General features: G+C 33.7%; 1 protein-coding gene across 5 annotated transcripts in view; it reads right to left on the bottom strand.

Annotated features, from left to right (window-relative positions):
* Positions 1-18,598, bottom strand: part of RELCH (RAB11 binding and LisH domain, coiled-coil and HEAT repeat containing) — a 66,220-nt gene that overhangs the window by 10,581 nt on the left and 37,041 nt on the right. For 3 of the 5 annotated variants that reach the window (XM_034432954.3, XM_034432956.3, XM_034432959.3), the window contains 12 exons: positions 18,465-18,536; positions 17,509-17,649; positions 16,776-16,940; positions 15,276-15,423; positions 13,485-13,641; positions 12,311-12,434; positions 10,221-10,269; positions 8,739-8,818; positions 7,420-7,526; positions 6,279-6,378; positions 2,937-3,019; positions 2,057-2,120 (listed from right to left, as the gene is read on the bottom strand). In XM_034432954.3, the coding sequence (XP_034288845.2) occupies positions 2,057-2,120; positions 2,937-3,019; positions 6,279-6,378; positions 7,420-7,526; positions 8,739-8,818; positions 10,221-10,269; positions 12,311-12,434; positions 13,485-13,641; positions 15,276-15,423; positions 16,776-16,940; positions 17,509-17,649; positions 18,465-18,536 (1,290 nt within the window). Of the gene's footprint in view, positions 1-2,056; positions 2,121-2,328; positions 2,412-2,936; positions 3,020-6,278; positions 6,379-7,419; positions 7,527-8,738; positions 8,819-10,220; positions 10,270-12,310; positions 12,435-13,484; positions 13,642-15,275; positions 15,424-16,775; positions 16,941-17,508; positions 17,650-18,464; positions 18,537-18,598 lie in introns of all 5 variants that reach the window. The other 2 variants (XR_015733260.1, XM_034432955.3) reach the window with 2 other exon arrangements.

Here is an 18,598-nt window from a genome sequence, read left to right as displayed (position 1 = left end):
CCCCCGATAATAAGCCCTCCCTGAAAATATTTCAACACAGAACTGGAAATCAGGTAAGATGGCAAAAGGAGCTCCATCTTGCTCCACGTGCCCCAAAATAATAACAGCTCCCCGAAAATAAGGCCAAGCGCTTATTTCGGGGTTCAAAAAAAATGTAAGACAGGGTCTTATTTTCAGGGAAACACGGTATCTTGGATCTTTTTAATCAGGCTTCAGACCTGGGCAGAGGATTGAAACAGCATTGATCACATTGGTGGATGATCTCTGGTGGGAGTATGATGCGGCTCATGTGCTTTTGATATCATCAATCATAGGGAGTATCCTTCTGGACTGACTTAGGTAGTTATAAGTGAAAAGCAGAATTCTGGGCCGGTTCTTCGCCTTCTTCTGGGTTTAGTTTGTGTTAATGGGTAGCAGACAGGTAGTACATAAGCCTTTCTCCCAGTTTTCCATTCTTTCTCTCTCCCAGTTTTCCATTCTCTCCACTCCTATTTAACATCTACATGAAGCTGCTGATTGAAGTCTAAGGCTGATAATGATACCCAGTATTACATCTTTGCCCCAGATCAGGTACTATTATGGAATTTCTATTTTAGTGTTGGAAGCTGTGAAAGTTTGAATGGGAAGCATAAACTTCAGCTCAACCCTAGCATGACTTAAGTGGCTTTGGGTTTTATGACCACATGGAGCCAGTTTTCCCTCTTTCCTTCTGAATGTAGCTGTACAACATCAAACAGAACTATTATACAATGGGGGCGGGAGGGCGCACTGGGGATAGCGGGTCCTCATGAACCCAGGAGTCCTGTTTGAAGGGCAAGTGGTAACCATAGCCAGGAGGGAATTCTTTCCTGGACTTTCATGGTCGCTCATGCTCTAGTCACCTCCTAAATGGATTGTTGCAATGTTCTCTACATGGGGTTGTCCTTGAAGATTATTGAGAAGATATAACTGGTCCAGAATGTGGTAGCTTAGGGAGCTATAGACATTGATATGCCCATGCTACACCTCTGCTCCATAAGATGCACTGGCTCCCAGGGTTTATGGTTGGAATTCAAAATGCTGGTAGTCACCTATGAAACCCTTCAAGGCATGGGGATGGATTATTTATATATCTCTCGTTATTTCTAGTTATCCCACTAAGTTTGAAATGTGGGCATGGAACACCATTCCACTGGAGATTAGATTTGTTCCAACCCTGATGGCTTTCAGAAAGCACTGAAGACCAAGGTGTATTTTAGAGCATGGTATTATTGTTAATTGGGTTTGTGACCATTAGAGTTTTTATGCTCTTGCTCTTTTTTAAAAAATTGCCTTTAATGTGTTGGTAGCTGCCCAAAGTTGCATATGCAAGATGGGTGGCTATAGAAACCAGCTAATTAAATGAATACTTACTGCTCCAAGCAGCCCACCGAACAGTTTGTGAACAACGCAGAGAGTGATTGGGATGAAGATTAGAGCACATTAAATCATCATCACATATAATTTCCCCCTTTTTAATTATGTACTCCATTTACAACTAAGAAGGATTCTATCAAGAGCTGAAGTATGAGGAGGTGAATTATGTGATGGGTGCTCAGTACAGGCAAAAGAGGATAAAGGCAAAGTCTCTTTGGTGTATGACAAAATGGAGACAAGGACCTTGCTATCTTGCTTGTGTGCCACACCATCAGTGGGATAAAATTGCACGTATACAGCTACTTCTCACTTAAAGACTGCCTTATACAGTGAACATTTGCAATTACAACAGTGATAAAAAAGTAACTTTGTGACCAATTTCTGCATTTATGACCTTTGTAGGTCTATAAACCAAAGGAAAACTGAAATAGGATTGTAAGCGACCACTTAGCAACCACTTCGCAAAGGCAAATTGTAGTTGCTAAACAAAGAGTACTTGTATTGCACATTGCTGTAAATAGCTCACTGGAATGAAAAAGTTGCTCATTTTAATTAGAACTTTGACCAATCCAGATATCCTGAAAACATTTTTTTTAAACAGAGTTCAATAGTTAGTGATTACAAACTGGGAATATCCTAATACAATACACAGAAATCCTACCTCTCTCTGAGTGACCGTTTCCATGATGGTCCCAAAAGCAGGAATTGTGGCTATTCTTACAGAGCTAGGGGCAAAACAAAGCAAAACAAATACTCAGCTGTTAACAGTAAAATAAGTGTTTAATTAAAAATAGAATACTAATTTTGAAACTCCATTAAGGTATTAACTGCTAGCAGTGACAGGAATTAGACCAGGAAGTAGTATCAAAATTAAAAAAAAAAAAGAGAGAAAGACACAGAAAGATTAACTCAAGGTCACATTCAGAAACTCACAATTCAGGATCACTGGACAAGGTAACAAGGGCCGGAGCAACCCGCTTGTCAACTAAGGCTTCACGCATGCCTCGAAGAGTCAGCTGTAAACCAGTCAACATGCAATAAAAATGGTTTTAAACTGGAAGGATAACTAAGTTAGCTGTGACTGAGGATGGGCAGGCAGAATCACCAGTCTTTCTAAGTTTAGTCACCCACACGCATTAAAATAAGTAAGGACTCTCCTCATGCTTTTTACTGGCAGTAATGTGTTAGTGAAATTAGCATCCCTCTTCAGCATGGAAGAAACAAACAGCAGTATAACATCTGAAACTTATTCAGACATGTCATTATTTACTATAAAAGTTATTATAGTTTTGTTTCAGAAAGAATTAAGTTTAAGGTTGCATTATTCTTCCAACTATTTTACTAGTTAAGTGTTTTGAATGAGCTTGAGCTTGCTTGTAAGAATAAAGTACTTACTCTTTTAGTTGCTAAAGATATTGAGTATATTTAATACTTAGTGATTTTTTTAAAAAAGCTGCATATCAACAAATGCATTCTGGAGGTTTATTTCTTGACAGGTTGTAAGAGGGAGCTAGTTGTAGAAGACAGTTGGGGAAACTTACATTTCAGGGTCACTGGAGAGAGTAATGAGAGCAGGAACCACTCTCTGAGCTACCAGAGTTTCATGTACCCCCTTCACCAACAGCTGAGTGGGCAGAGCAGAGGGGTATATCACAGGTGATGCGCGGAAAGAGTGAGCACAGTATCATGGGAAGAACAGCGTAACCAAGAGGAAGAGAAACACAAAAGGCAAACCAAAATTAGAAGCAAGTATCGCTACACTAAAGTGCTCTTTTAATATAACTAGGCAGAAGGCATGATGAAAGCGTTAAGTGGCCCAAGCAGGCAATACAGACCAACTACAGAGCTGTTAGACAACAAAAGATCCTGACAGTATCCTGAATGCTAGTTTAGGATGTTTACATTTCAAAGTAATGTTTGAAGTTTACAAAGCTCCATTATGGCTATCTTGTTATAGCTCTAGTTTTTTTATTTATAGTAACTGAGTTTTTCTGAAATGTAGGAAGGTGTCATGTTCACTAAATGAAAAAAAAAAATAATCCCGATTCCATATGAAGAACGGATAACTAAGAACTCCAAAACAGTTCTTGTGATTTGTGAGCATAAACTAGGCTCTATTGTCACTAATAAAAGATAAGAATTTAAAAGATCGGGTAAACATGTAGAAAATGGCAACAAATTCTATTAGGGTTGGTCTGGGGCTGGCATTTGAGTATTAAAACCTGACTCACCAAACTCAGGTGTGTTGGAATATTTTAATCCCAGAAGCAAACCATCCTGCTCTGAAAAGGAGCATAACCTTGATTTTAATTGTCTGTGTTTCTGTACTAAGGATGTCTATAGCGGCAGGGATTCTGTAAGGCATGGGTGTCAAACTCGCGGTGTCATGTTGCTGTCATGTGACCTATTGCAATGCTTTTCCCTTCGCGGAGTTGGGATGGGTGTGGCCTGTGCATGACACATCCAGCCTGCAGGCCGCCAGTTTGACACCCCTGCTGTAAGGTATAATTGTAAAGAACAGGAGGTTGGGAAACACTTTACTGGAAATCCAAACAATGCACCAATCTGACATAATTCCTATTTCTAATCAATTATCTAATCTAATTATTTCTAATGAAATAAGAGTATTTCATCAGCTTTTTTTTAAAAAAATAAAAGTTTTTAATCCTAACTAAGGCTTTTAATTACTTAGTACATGTATACCTAAGATAAAAAGAACATTAAAAAGAAGCTTCAGATAATAAGAAGATAAGGAGAACCTGGATTCTCATTTTAGAACGTATTTTGATTTTAAGATGTAACAGTAGGATTTATTGATAGAAAGCCACAATGGTTACTTGTCTTGTTATAAACCAGGGGTGGGCTGACTTCAGTCTTGTACAGTTTTTGCTTTTATACTATAGCATTTGTGTAGATCATTAACATATTTTAATTTAAAAAGCAAGAGTACAGTTTCAGATATTTAGTGACTAAAAACATAATTAATTCACATTAATAGAACTTTGAATTGGTACTCTTGCATAAAATTATAAATGCCTGGCTATACCAAATAATGAACTAGTCTTGCAATCTATATAAAACTTTAAACACTCAGCAGGTAAATAGGTAATAGAGAATCAATGCCCACCCATGGTTTTAACTTATGTACTATAACAGAGATTCCAGTTGATGTCCTTACTGTGCATGGATAAGTGTTCAAACCAGGATCAAATCTGGATCAACACAGAGTACTCAAGATTATGTTCAATTTAATATTAATGCATGACATGCAAGCACACACAAACATACAGAGCAAAAGGGAAAACTAAGTCAAAAACAGCATGTTAGTTTAGACCAACATCAAATACTTCCCAATTAAACCTTTGTATAATCATATTAGAGTTAATTATAGATGTGTATTATTGCTATTTCGGCTGAATTATAAAAAGGAAATAGCATAGAAAATAGCATTTACAACTTAATTTAAAAAAAAGTAAACTAGAAAAATTTATTGGCAGAGATTCATTTAGCCATTTTTTCCATTTGACAATTGTCATTCTTAAAAAAAGGTTAGGCGAGGAAAGAGACTCACAGAATAATAATGAATACAGCCTCTGGGTATATTTGAAAACAGAAGTACAATTCAAATAAAGACTGAGTTCCCAATACTGTCAAATGAGTTCACCTTATTATGAAGAAAAAAATATGTGGCAAAACAAAATAAAACCCTATTTTTGACCTTATATGCTTTGTCACCTGCAGTATTTTTTAAAGATTTAAATGGCCTTTAGAAGCAAGTAACACATTACTAACATTTCTATTTAATTTCTTATCTTTAATTGCACTGCTATGAAGACTTAAAATTAGACCAGTATCTTTGTGAATGTAGGGAAAATGGCAAGATGGCCTTTATGGTCCTCCATCATCCTTAAGGTCATCCTTTGATCAGGGTCAAAAGATTTATTTTAGGACATGAAAATGCTCCAAAGAATTGTATCTATTCATTAAAGGTATGGCCTATCTTCCCACTTAGTAGTTTAGGTACTACTAAAGTGACATTGGTAAAATCTGAGGAGTAACTTAAAACTAGTGGATAATGTGATACAAAGCTGAAAAGGAGTATCTCCATGTTGCAGCTTGTACAGTATGCTGTGTGGTTAGAACAGGAACCATACGTGATTTTTTTTTACCCCTTTTCTTTCAGTTCTATGTACCAGCGATATCAGGCAAAACAAGAAAAGCATGCTGTTCTTTTCCTTACTTAATATTTATTTTAATCACAGTACAGGCAATTTCAGTTGTTATCATTGGAAGCAATTGAACATTTTTATAGATACTGTCCAATTCACAAGGTATTTGCAATTGATGGCTGGTTTGAACACTGAATTCAGCACTGAAATGATTTCTCAGAGCTAACAGAAGTTTTTAAGCAAGCAATGCACCAATTCAGGTCGGAAATAAAAGTCTAATTTGACCTGTTCCCCTGAAATGTTTCACAAACACATGTAACACAGCAATACTTAAAAAAAAAAAATGAAAAATGAAAAATTCATTTCAAACTATAGGATTAACATCCTGCTCCATCACACAGTGCACAACTATTTTAAAATATTTTAAAACAGAGTATAATATTAAAATGTACTTTTAGGAATCTAAATATATTAGATCAGATAAATTACGATTTTATCTGACAGTATTTTTAACATAACCGGTTCCCTCTGTAAAAATGGATGTATTCTGAAGCGTCATACCATATCCACTTGACTGTAAGGCTTCCCCTCTGTCTCATATCTAGGGTCTTGAGAAAAGAGGAATTAAATGGTGATAGGCACAGGGAAGGGCAACCAGTATTTCTGGAGGGAATAGAATTAGTAATATCTAAAATATGTTTAATAAACACTTACCTCAAACATTCTGGCAGCTGTACATCGAACAAGTGCTGAAGTATGGACAACTCCGTACCATAATACAGTTAGCAGCAATTCATGGTATGCTGGGTTTGCACTGAGAACACAAAACAATCAGCTCAAATAGTAATTTGCTTTCAAACAACTGCACTTATTTTGCACTTTCCTTCTCTCCTCAAATATTTTCTCAAATATTTTCTCAGCTAACCTGAATCAGTCTAAACAAAAGCAAAGTGCCTGCAGTTACAATCTATTCATGTTCAACCACATTTATCCTCAAAAGTGTATTTTTAGAGTAGGAGGAGCTTTTTAGAGCAAACGTTTGACTATCTCAAATGTTGCCATTTACAGATAGTCCTTGACTTACAACAGTTCACTTTGTGACAGTTCGAAGTTACAATGGCACTGAAAGAAATGACTTATGACCATTTTTCATACTTCATTCCCATGGTCATATGATTTACATTCAGATGCTTGACAACAGACTCACATTTATGATGATTACAGTAGAATCATGTGATCATCTTTTGCAACTTTCTGACAAGCAAACTCAATGAGGAAGCCAGATTCACTTAACAACCCTGTTACTAACTTAACAACTGCAGTGGCAACAACTGTGGCAACAAAACTCATAAAATGGGGAAAAACTCACTTAACAAATGTTCTCACTTAGCAATAAAGGTTTCAGGGGTTAATTATGGTCGTAAGTCAAGGACTATCTGTTTACTGCATGGACTACATGAACAAGGAGAGTTCAAATATAGGTTTTGTAGCAGGTTGATCTAATACTGCAAATTTCCAACTATATTTTCAATATCTTTTTAAATTAAAATATATATTTGTACTATTTATCAAACTGGTTATTATATAACTTTTTTCCTCCAATTAATTATGAGGTAATCTGATAAAATTGCTACTGTATGTCAGAGCACAAAAGACTGTAAGATACTCTGCCATTTTTTGATGGAAAAATGTCACAAAAACATAACAGCATTCTTGTCCTGCAGACTCATAGATTATTGCTTTATAATGCAAATGTTTAGGACCAGAATTCCAAAATCTTTGAGATTAAATTCTTAGATCTGTTGTTGTATGCAAACAATTGTCCCTTTATACCAGTTTCAGTAATATACTTTACCCTAATTCCACAAAAGATGCTTTTAGGCTATCAAGGGGAGCGTGAGATAATGAAAGCATAGTCATCACATCTTCTAAAAATCCTACTAACAGCTTGCGGTCTTCTTCCTGAAAGTAGAGGTTTAAAAACATACATTTAAATTTCCTGTCATATTATCAGGAAGTGGACCACATTAAGATTTTAACTAAAGGAAACCTAGTAATATTTTGGGACTCATGGCTCAATTGTGGCCTTTGATCAGGAGATACTGTCCTGGCTCTCAGCATTTTGCTCTAGAATGGGATAGGATGTCTATTCCCTGTCATGTCATACCAAATCATTAGTCAGAGAACCACAAACAATGATATCAATATTTTCACTGAATCATTGGTTAAATGAATATAGATTGTAGTCACTATATCCTTAAAGTGTGAAATCAACTGTATATAAAAACTCATAAAGCATAAACATATACAATGCTTGCAAACTAGCAATTACTACATGCTATGAATAATAATAATTTTGCACCTACTGTTCTTTGTCAAGGCATATTCCTATAATACTGAATGCTTCATTTTGACTTGGATTCTCTTGCTATGTTTGTCATTCCAGCCAACCTTAATTTTTAAAGTTCAGTTTTGAATGTGTACTGATTTGGTTACTTCTCTATTAAAATGAAACTATGTAATAATGATCGAACCCTCCCTGCAGCTTATATCAAATTCCAAAGTTCACAATTAAACAAACAGGGATTATTGTATGCTTGTATAACTAATGGCTTTATCTAATTCTGTTCCTTTTACTAAAAGGAATACTGAAAATATTAATGCATTCATTTTATAATACTGAAAATAGTAATACTTTACTAGAGCACAGCAAATACTGGGGAAATCTAACTTTGCATGATAAAAAGTTTAATATAAGTTTTCAAGATTTTTTCCCTGGAAACAGAAGGGAAAAGGACTTTGGTGGTAATAACATTGTAACATATTTTTTAAAGAAATGAAATCTTTATCAGAAAATAACAAGGTTTCTATTTTCTATTCCAGTAAACTGCATTCACCTCCCCCCCCAAATCTCTTGACAGTAAGAGTTGACCTTTTTGATAGCGTGAGATGGAGTGTGCAAGGTTAATGAAGGCAAAAAATGGAGGCAAAATTTTATTTAGAAGTAGCCATAGAAGGAAGGTGAAATCTCTTTCTATACACTTTTGAAAATAATATAATTTAGGATCTAAGGAAAAGCGTAAGTATTCTTCGAATTACTTAAATTTTATTTAGAAGGTTTAAGTAAATATAATTATTGTTTTTTCAAATTCATAATTGAAGAATAGGGTTTACCTGGATATAACATGTAAGTACACCTGTTGCGTAGATAGGAACTGTGGCTTTTGTTAGTACTCCATTCCCTGCTGCAGCATCTGAAATTAAGAAATAAAAGTCTTGAAGTTATTTATGATGCTCAATTTGATACATGTTTATATAATGCTATTACCTAAAATTGTTAAAAATGCCCAGTCAAAATCAGGGACACCCCCTCTATTCACCCAGTTTCTATTTCTACAGAACTAAGTAAGACAAATTCAGAGAGTAAAACTGATCAAAAGTGCTGTGAGAAAAAAAAGTTAGCAATGTTTATTCTCTCAAATTAGATAAAGTGGTATAATAATAATAATAATAATAATATTTTTGTTATCTAGCTTTTTGCACAAGGAACAGTTCTGCAGATACAGGTCTAGAAATAGATAGTATTCTATATTTTATTCATTCAGTCATTGAGAATCAGGTGGCATACAATTTTTAAAAATTATTAGTACTGTATCTGTTGCAAAATCGTAGCACATAGAATTAAAATATCTCTTGATTTGGTAACTTAGGCCAGGAGGAATGTTTAAATATGAGGAAAGTTTAAACTCCCAAATTATTATTGGCTCTGGAAAGTCTTGGATAATCCCAAATTTATATTAACTTGAAATAAACAATTAAGAAGTATAGCTAAGTAGCATATTAGTTACCTGCTAAAACTCTGTAATATATTAAGAAATCAATAGTCACTTGTTGAGAAAGGCAGCTATAGTTAATTAAATAAACAGCTAAGAGGTTTATGTAATATTAAGTACCTTATAATCTTCAAATGAAATAATTCAATAATTTTTTTTATGCTTAGTGGACACTCCAGAGAATGTTTAAAAAGGGTTGACTGCTAACCTTGGAATAGGTGAAGGCACACATATACACATGATATGGGTTGATCCCTATATTGTTCCATTTTATAATATCCAACTAAATTTGTTAATAAGGTTAACACCTTATAATATTAAATATAGTTTCAGGATGTACTTCTGAATTACACATAAAAATGAAATTCATCACTATACAAATATTTATTTTTTATTTCTTAGAATTGTACCTTATCTTTTGGGATTTATAAAGCATGGGAAGGACAGCACAAAAATGGTTGAAAAACAACATGACCCCAGATTTACAGTTTTAGATCATAGCTATATTTCCCTTCTTGTTGATGAAGTGGCTCTTTATCAAAGCAATGAAATGACTGATCAATATGACCTCAACCCATGAAATAAAGGATTTATAATGAAATGTTTCCTATATGTAGTATATTTTGATGTGTTTGTTACTTTTTTCTTTTTTTATATATTAAAACAATAACTTTTTTCAAAGTTCATTCAGGCACTTTATTATCCTTTACTTTTTAAAAATAAGTTAAATTGTGTTTCAAAATCTTATTTATAGAACTGATTGTCTTGATATTTCTTTCCAATTAAGCATTTAAGAACAAATTTATAGGAAAAATATACTTACCAATGTTCTCCTCAGAGAGCCGTAAAATTTCCTGGAATTGTGGTTTTACCTAAAACATGGAACAGAAACCAAAGCTATCACTTTACTCTTCTTCAAAATTGTAAAGCATAATGTAAAAGCATAATCCTTTAAAATATTTGTATCTATATTTCCCTCATACATTAAGCATTAAGGACACTGGACGAAAAAGGTCTAGAAAAATGAAACACATTTTATATTTGTGTTTTTCATTTTTTTTACCTAGAAATTAATGATTATTCATTTGGAAATGTTTTTTCAAAATCATTTGCTATTTTACCTGAGCCACTGTTATTTAAATCTAGGAAGACAATGGCTGATATATACATGTAAGATATTAACTTGAAAAGCTAATTTGTAAGTAACAGCACTATTAATAAATTTAAGGAAATACACCATTTTATTTAAGAGAGAAAGAACACTTTTTTTGGACATTCAGATGATACAAACAAATGTACAGATCTCACAGTGTTAATAGAGTCACCAGCCTCTCCGTTTGATACATCATGCTGTAACATTAGCCAAAAACTGATTGCAAGGAGTCTGAGTATAGAGTTACATAACTAAGCTTCCGTAAGAGCTTCAACTGAATGCAGCTTTTGGGGTTGCCTGGAAGTCTCCCTGTGTAGAACTCTACATATGAAGAGTTTCTTATTGCATATAAGAAAGAAGATGGGCTGAATTTTCACTGAGGTCACAATGCAACTGATGTTGGAGAAGGCCTTGAAGGAATTCTTTATTTGTTTTTAATCACCTGGGTGTAGCTTTGGTAACGTTACATTGCACAGAAAAAAACTGTTTTTATGGAGTCCTTGCTGCTTGTTGAGTTTGGCTGTTTGCTAGCAGATATTTCATTTCCCAACTAGATAACATCTTCAATACAAGTAAGTGTGGCATTTGTTCCTTGTCTACATACAGTAGCTTGGCCTCCAGGTTTGGGTAAATCAGCCATCATTAAACACAAAGAAATTAACCATATTTACATAACATACAAAAGAGACAATAAAAAGATCAGAATAATTCTTTCCAGCAGCCAACATTGATATAAGCAGGTTATTAATATCAAACAATGAAGCAGAATCTAATACCCTAATCCTAGGAGAAAACCATATATTTACCAACACTGTCAGGGCAAGCTACTACACTGATGATGTTACCTAGTTGAGGAATGAAACATCTGCAAGCAAATATCAGAGTCAGAGAGCCTCAAAGACTCCACAATTCAACCTGAACTACATATATTTTCTTCTAATGGAATTTTATCTCCAAAATATTATGACTCCAACTTTGTTTATAAAGTTTTCTCTGCAACCTGATTCAAAACTAGCAATACTGTAGCAAAACTACAGTAATATAAGAAAAGAAAAGTAGAAAAATATTTTCTGAAACTGATTATTGCTTTTAGAAGTGAAGAGTTACAGTTAACATATGAAATTATAGGCAATCACATTCAGAAAGTTTTAAGAACATTTGTTTAGCTGCTATTGCTGTTCTAGAACCATGCACTAAAATATTTGGCAAGGATAGTTTTTTTGAAAAGCTATCCTTGCAAGGGAGAAATTATTCTGCCTTTCCACAAAGATCTGGATAAGAATGGAAACCACAGAAAAATTCCCTATCTTTATCTAAATGGCTGAGGATATGTGAGCCTCTTTCATCAAGATTGTTAGTAGGTAGAGTATCTGTGCCTTAGTATGCATTTGAATTAATGTAACCTAATCTGACAATCTAATCTTTCTGGGAAATTGCATCTATTGGATTTTAATACCTACTTTGGGTTTAAATGGATAATTGCAGCGTACAGTGGAAAAATGTGTTGGCAGGCACATTTTCTAATAGTGGTGAAATAAAAGCATTTAAGGTCTACCTGCTACAATAGAAAAAGCATAATTAACAAGAAAAGATTATTAATAGATAAGGAAACATTAGGCAAAATCATGGTAAGATTATCTGTAGTATCCTTTTAATAGAAAAAATTGCCTGAGAAGAGGAAAGCTAAATGTCTTTTAAATCCTTTCTAAATCTATAATTCCATGTTATCATTCTCAGAGAATTGTTATATTTCATTATACCTTTGTATTGGTGAAAATTTTTCCAAATGTTCGGCAAAGTCGCCAGAAAAACCTTGAGAATTCATGAACACATGCTGTTGAAGCTACATTGATTTTACCAACAATTTCAATAAGTTGAGGCAACCTGAAAAATCAAGATTAAGATTAACATAAGCAAGCTGATTCTTTTCCAGGAAGACTCTGCTGTTCTTGGTGTTTAGGCCCAAACAAGTTATTTTATTTTTATTTACAATTCTGATGTGATTACAAATATAAACTTATATTATTCAAGCTTCCTAAAATTAATTAAGATATATTACAACTGTTAATGACAATGGTTCCATTTTTGTATACATTTTTGCATACAACTGTAATGGAAACTGGAAATTCTGGCATTAGTTACAATGATTGTAAGTTGAGACACCTACAGACACCTACAGGACCAATCTGATTAAGTGAATGCTGTGATTGTAAAGTGAATGACACAATCGTTAAATAAATCCATTCATTTCTATTATAAAACATTATAAATTGAAGTCATGAGACTATAGAATGCTGTAAACGTGAATCAGTTGCTAAACAACTCAAATGCGGTCATATGACTGCAGGGGCTGATGGTAGCTACCATTGGAACTCCAGAACTATAAAAACCTTTTGGGGAGTCTGTCATAACTTTGAATTTTTGCTAAATGGCTGGTCATTAAGCAGTTCCTGATAACATTATATGGCAGTGCTTGTGACATCACCAGGAGTCAACTATGAGAATGTGATCAATACTAAATAGAACTGTGCAGAATATTTTAAATTTTATTTTAATATTTTAAATTTACATATTTTAATTTTTTTAAATTTAAAATGTTCTGAGTTCAGAACTGTTAAGTTTGAAACTGAGTATGAGAATCCTAAGTTCTGGCCATTCCTGAAACATCTAGAGCTTTAAACAATTTAAAATTCAGTTTGCAGCATTTCTGGAATGGTCAGAACAGTGTTGAAAAAAGTCTAGCAATGTTGAGACACCTCATCTTAATCTTAAAGTAATGTTTCTGAATTAAGAGGTTTAAATATGAAAAAGTTTTGCATGCTACCTGTAGACATCTGAAAATGTTGAAACAGATTATATCGTAAGTTTTGAAAGACATTAAAAACATTATTTAAAAACAAAACTATCAAATAGAACAAAACAAGGAGAACTCACAGTTGATTGACAACCCATAGCAAGGTATCCCATCCTGTAGTACCCTCATGTTCTAACTGGTAATCATAAAGCTGCAACAATACAGCTAGTTGTTCACGACTTCCGATTATAGTGGCCACATCCTGTAGAGGTGATACAGGTCTTGGGAACCTTGTTACTGAAAGCAAACAACCAAAATATTTATCTTTGGTTGATCCAATAAGAATCAGGAAAAGAAATAATAGGTTTGATTAATTTTTAATCATAAATTTTTATTCAATTTGTGTTCCAAAAAGCATTAATAAAGAAAGGATGGATTTATCTCTGTTTCTCCAGGTATTCTGAATATTATCAATTTTAGTCAGCATGACTGATGCTGAGGTATTGAGGTATGATGAGATTTAAGTAACAATATTCTGAGATTTTGTTTCTGAGGTATTGTTATACATTATACTTAATATTATGTTTTATAGGAACCTGTGGTTTTATTATTTTATTATAAGGAATATCTAGATTTATTTTAGACTTTGCCTGTGGGAATGCAAATATTGATTATATGACTGTGGGATGCTCCAATCATCATACAGTAATTGTAAGTCAGTTGCCAAGCATCCAAATCATAATCATATGACTATGGACGTGTTGGGATGGCTGCAACATACAGCTTTTAAATACTGTTTAGCTAAAACTCTTATTTTTCACCGCTGGTCATACTGAGTGGCGCCTGAGTGGCGTAGGAGGCTAATGCCTCCTACTAAGGCAGCATTTAACATCCAGCTGCCTGCAATTACTGCGAGTTCAATTCTCACCAGGCTCAAGGTCGACTCAGCCTTCCATCCTTTCTAAGGTGGGTAAAATGAGGACCCGGTTTGAGGGGGCAATAAGCTGACTTTGTATAAAATATATAAAAGTATGAAGGCTATTGCTTAACGCATTGTAAGCCGCCCTGAGTCTCCGGAGAAGGGCGGCATATAAAAATAAATAAATAAAAATAAATAAATAATAAATACTGATTAGGAGTAATGGGGGTTGAGTTCAACAATATCTAGACGACATGATAACAACAATACTGATATGAATCCTTTTGGAAGCTTTATGATTGAAACACAAAATTGCTGAGAACCGTATCAGTTTAGTACTGAACTAGGAAAAATATATCTGAAAGGAACCAACTGCATTCACAGATAACAATAACCTAGAGGGTTTTAAATTACTAATGGAAATCACCTGTTGCTAAATCAAGGACTATTGTTTTGGTTTTTTTTTATAATATTAAGAAAACAACTGGACCTCTGCATAGTTTTTGCATCAGGCAAACCAACAATTAAAAAAAAAAACATAAGAGATAACAAATATTTTCAAAACTACTCAATTTAGTGTTAATAAATCAACTTAGCTGTCCTTAAAAAGCTCATCAGGATTGCGTAAGAAATTTTTTTAAAAAAAACTCAGGCTTTAGTTAAATTGATATTTAAAATAAATCCAGGAGACAAGAAATAATATTTATATTGTAACCGAGAAAATCACATGCATGTATCCATGCAATCTCCAGGAAGTGAGCTCAAACATTTTATTTCTGATAACATGGGAAAAAGATAAGATAACCTTTATTGTCACTCTTCTGTCTACACAATGGCACACATTAAAACGAAATTCCGATGCCTGCTCTCAAATGATATTATTTCTCAAACAAGCATTAAAATTTCTAAACTAAACAGAGAAAAATGGTTGAACAACTCCAGCAACTAAATCAGCATTTCTCTGATATCTTATTTCTAAATAAAGCTTTACAGAAAATATTGAAGCAGGTACCTTCTATATGTGGGACTTCTCCCTGAAGCTTAGCTTTGTTTGTAAAGGGGGCATCTTGCAACACCAGTGCAAAAAGAGAAGGTATCAAGGATTGTAAAGCAGAAAGATACATGTGGAGTTTATGTTCATCCAGTCCATGTTCACTTTCCTGAAACATATGCCAGAAATCTAAGTTAAAACTTGGCTTTTTTACCAAATAGCCACTCAACAGCATTTCCTAAAAAGTATATATATAGTCAGTTGATCAGTCAGATCTTTATTATGATTAATAACCAGACTTCCACTTAAAGGTAAAAATGAAAAGTAACAAAATAAAAGAAGATAAACATAAACAATATGATTGTATTGTTTGTAAAACCAAAATAGGTTTTACAAACAATACAAGAAACTTTGACTACATTCAAAGAAACTCAACCATATTGATTTGCTAACAACTGTACAAAAAAATAAACTGAATAACCTGGAAATTTAATCATTAGAGGAAATATAAAATGTAGCTGTGTGTTTTTATAAAATGGGCATTACAACAATACAAGGATCATATTTTCAACTGCCACATAATTAGGACGCTTGGTTGACAATCAGGCAAGCCCACATTTGAGACCTGAATGGTGGGTCATGTGGTTAGGATGCTGGGTTGACAATTGACAAGCATGCATTCAAGACCCAAGTGCTGCTGTATGGCAAAGCGAGCTCCTGTTAATTCAGTGAGTAACCACAATTAGATAGATAGGTTCTACTTTGGTGGGCACATTAACAGGATCATGAAAGGAACCCCAAACCGGGCATCCCCTGAGCAGTGATGATGTCACCGGCAAGTTTTTTTTTATTCTGGAAGTGCATCAGTATTTCCAACACGAAAGCAGCAGCAGTTTCCAACTTCCCCTTTGCCACAAGGACAGAATCTTAAAGAATAACAGATTTTCCTGAATTTCCTTCATGGACAGCTGTTGCAAGTGTGCTAAAAGTGACATGATCATTTTTCACTCTTATGAGTGTTGCAACAACTTCATAGTCATGTAATCAAAATTTGGATGCTTGGCAACAGTATGTATTTACGACAGTTGCTGTGTCCCAGGATCATGTGATCCACTTTTGCGACCTTATGACAAGCAAAGTAAATAAAGAAGCCAAATTCACTTAACAACCATGTTACTAACTTCACAATTGCAGTGATTCACTAACAACTATGGCAAGAAAGGTAATGAAATGGGTCAAAACTCACTTAATAACTATCCTGCTTAGTAACAGAAATGTTGGGCTCAGATATGATCATAAGTTGAGAACTACCTGTATGTATATTTCCATGTTTTTACATACATCACAAATTATGGTACAAACTTAAATAGGCAACTCAAAGGTCTTAAGAAAAATGTTTAGTAGAATAATAAGAAAGACAGATGATGGTCCTGTCCACAACCAATTATATCAATACATCTGTGCCTTGAAGTAGGCAAATAATAAAAAATATCTGACTTTTTATATATTTTATATATTTACCTTGAGTAATTTTTCAATTTTACTAAGCAATGTAGGTATAAGATGCAACTGTAAATTTCCTAATTCTGTAGTCCAAGCAGCATAAGCTGGTAAGAATACTTGATGAGTTGCACTAACCACTCGTTCTGAGGGATCACCCAATGCTGAGAGTAGCAGTTCAAATCCCTGGCAATGCAAGGAAAAACACATGTAGAAGTTTTATTTAGTTTAGATACATAACAAAATACCAGCAGAATTTTATGTACATTTTAGGAGGCTTAGTTGTAATTCTATTGCGATTTTGCAACTCTATGCTGTGTCCTTTCCAAATAGAAAAACAGAAGAATAAATAAAAAGCAAAAATAACAAATCTGATCACCTTCACAGTCACAACTGGATTCTTTGATACAGCAAAACAGAAGTCCATAGGAAATGTTTTGATTTAGGATTTTATGTTAAACTGTGTTTAAACATTAAAAATATAATTCTGTTTTAAGACCTCAGGAAAAACAACAAAACAAGAAAAAGTAAATACTTGTTCTAAATTTGTAAAATTACAGAGTAAATATGATTTATAAGAAAATGAGTAACATCATTCATATAAAAAGCGCACAAGCATTCTAGATACTGATGACTCTGAATAATTTAAGTAATCAAGGTTATTCAGTAATTGTACAAAATATTTTATCCTGGATCCCTGTAAACAATATATTTCATATGCTTGTACTCATATACATATAATCAGGCACAATACCTGCTGGTATTTGTCTGGATCATCAATGTATCCCATGATGATACCAAGACTTTTGATTACAGCTTCTCGTACCAAATCTGCTTTATCTTCCATTAGCATCTGCTGTAGCATGGAAAGAACCAATGAACTACGAATTTCTTTCTGAAAATACAAATAGGACCCTGGTATTAGCCAGCATTACATAATTCAAAACTGCAAAGGCAAATTAGTAGCAAGATATTTCTATCAACTTTTAGTCAAAAAATTAGCTACAAGGAAATGGCAAATGAATTTTTTTTAAGACTTCAAGAGGATGATTATTAAACTTCTCATATGTTCACCACTCTGTTGTTTCAGATGGTTGGTGGATTAAAAACATGCCACTTAAGGAACCCTCTGACTCAATATACTTTATTTAGTTTTACTTTTTTAAAGATTTGCTTTTTGTTTGTTTTTGCAGCTCCTGAAAACTGATTCATCTTGGTTTATATTATATTTTAACTTTGATTTTAGGAAAGGTACTTTAAAAGTAAAGCATGATTTTAAAAAATACGTTAGATGGTTTTAAAACCTTTTTTAAAAAAATGAAATATTTAAAAAGTGTTAAATAAAATAAAATGAACCTGAACTCTTGGTTAAATATAAAAAAATGCAACTGCCAACAAAATATAACTGATAATTGGCTACTACTCCAAACTTTCTGAAATCCTTCCAGTTTTGGCAGTATAATTTGGGGAGGATATAAAAATGAAATAGAATAGAATACCATAGATTACTTAGTTTTTATAATAGACCATGAGGTTTGTATTTGCCCCTAACAATAAGTCAAGACATATGATGACACTAGTACAAACCTATTCCTTGAGTCTTATTGGATTTTGGTTGTAGACTACAGCTTTAAACTCTTGATTACTACTTAAAGTAGTAATAATAACAACAGCAGCAGCAGCAACAACAACTGCACATAGAACACTTACAGGAAGATATGGTGCCAATGCTCCACAAGACTCTGCTACTAATAGCCGCCTTTCTGGATATTTGTGATTGATCTGTGGGAGACAATTATTTCATTAATATTTGTTAATATTTATTCCTTTATTTTTGCTTACAA

This window comes from Pantherophis guttatus, chromosome 3, assembly GCF_059756535.1.
Source record: "Pantherophis guttatus breed Tessera chromosome 3, ASM5975653v1, whole genome shotgun sequence".
In the NCBI taxonomy this organism is placed as follows: domain Eukaryota; kingdom Metazoa; phylum Chordata; class Lepidosauria; order Squamata; family Colubridae; genus Pantherophis; species Pantherophis guttatus.
The sequence above is the reverse complement of the archived record's forward strand: the minus strand, read 5'-3'. Positions and strand labels throughout refer to the sequence as shown.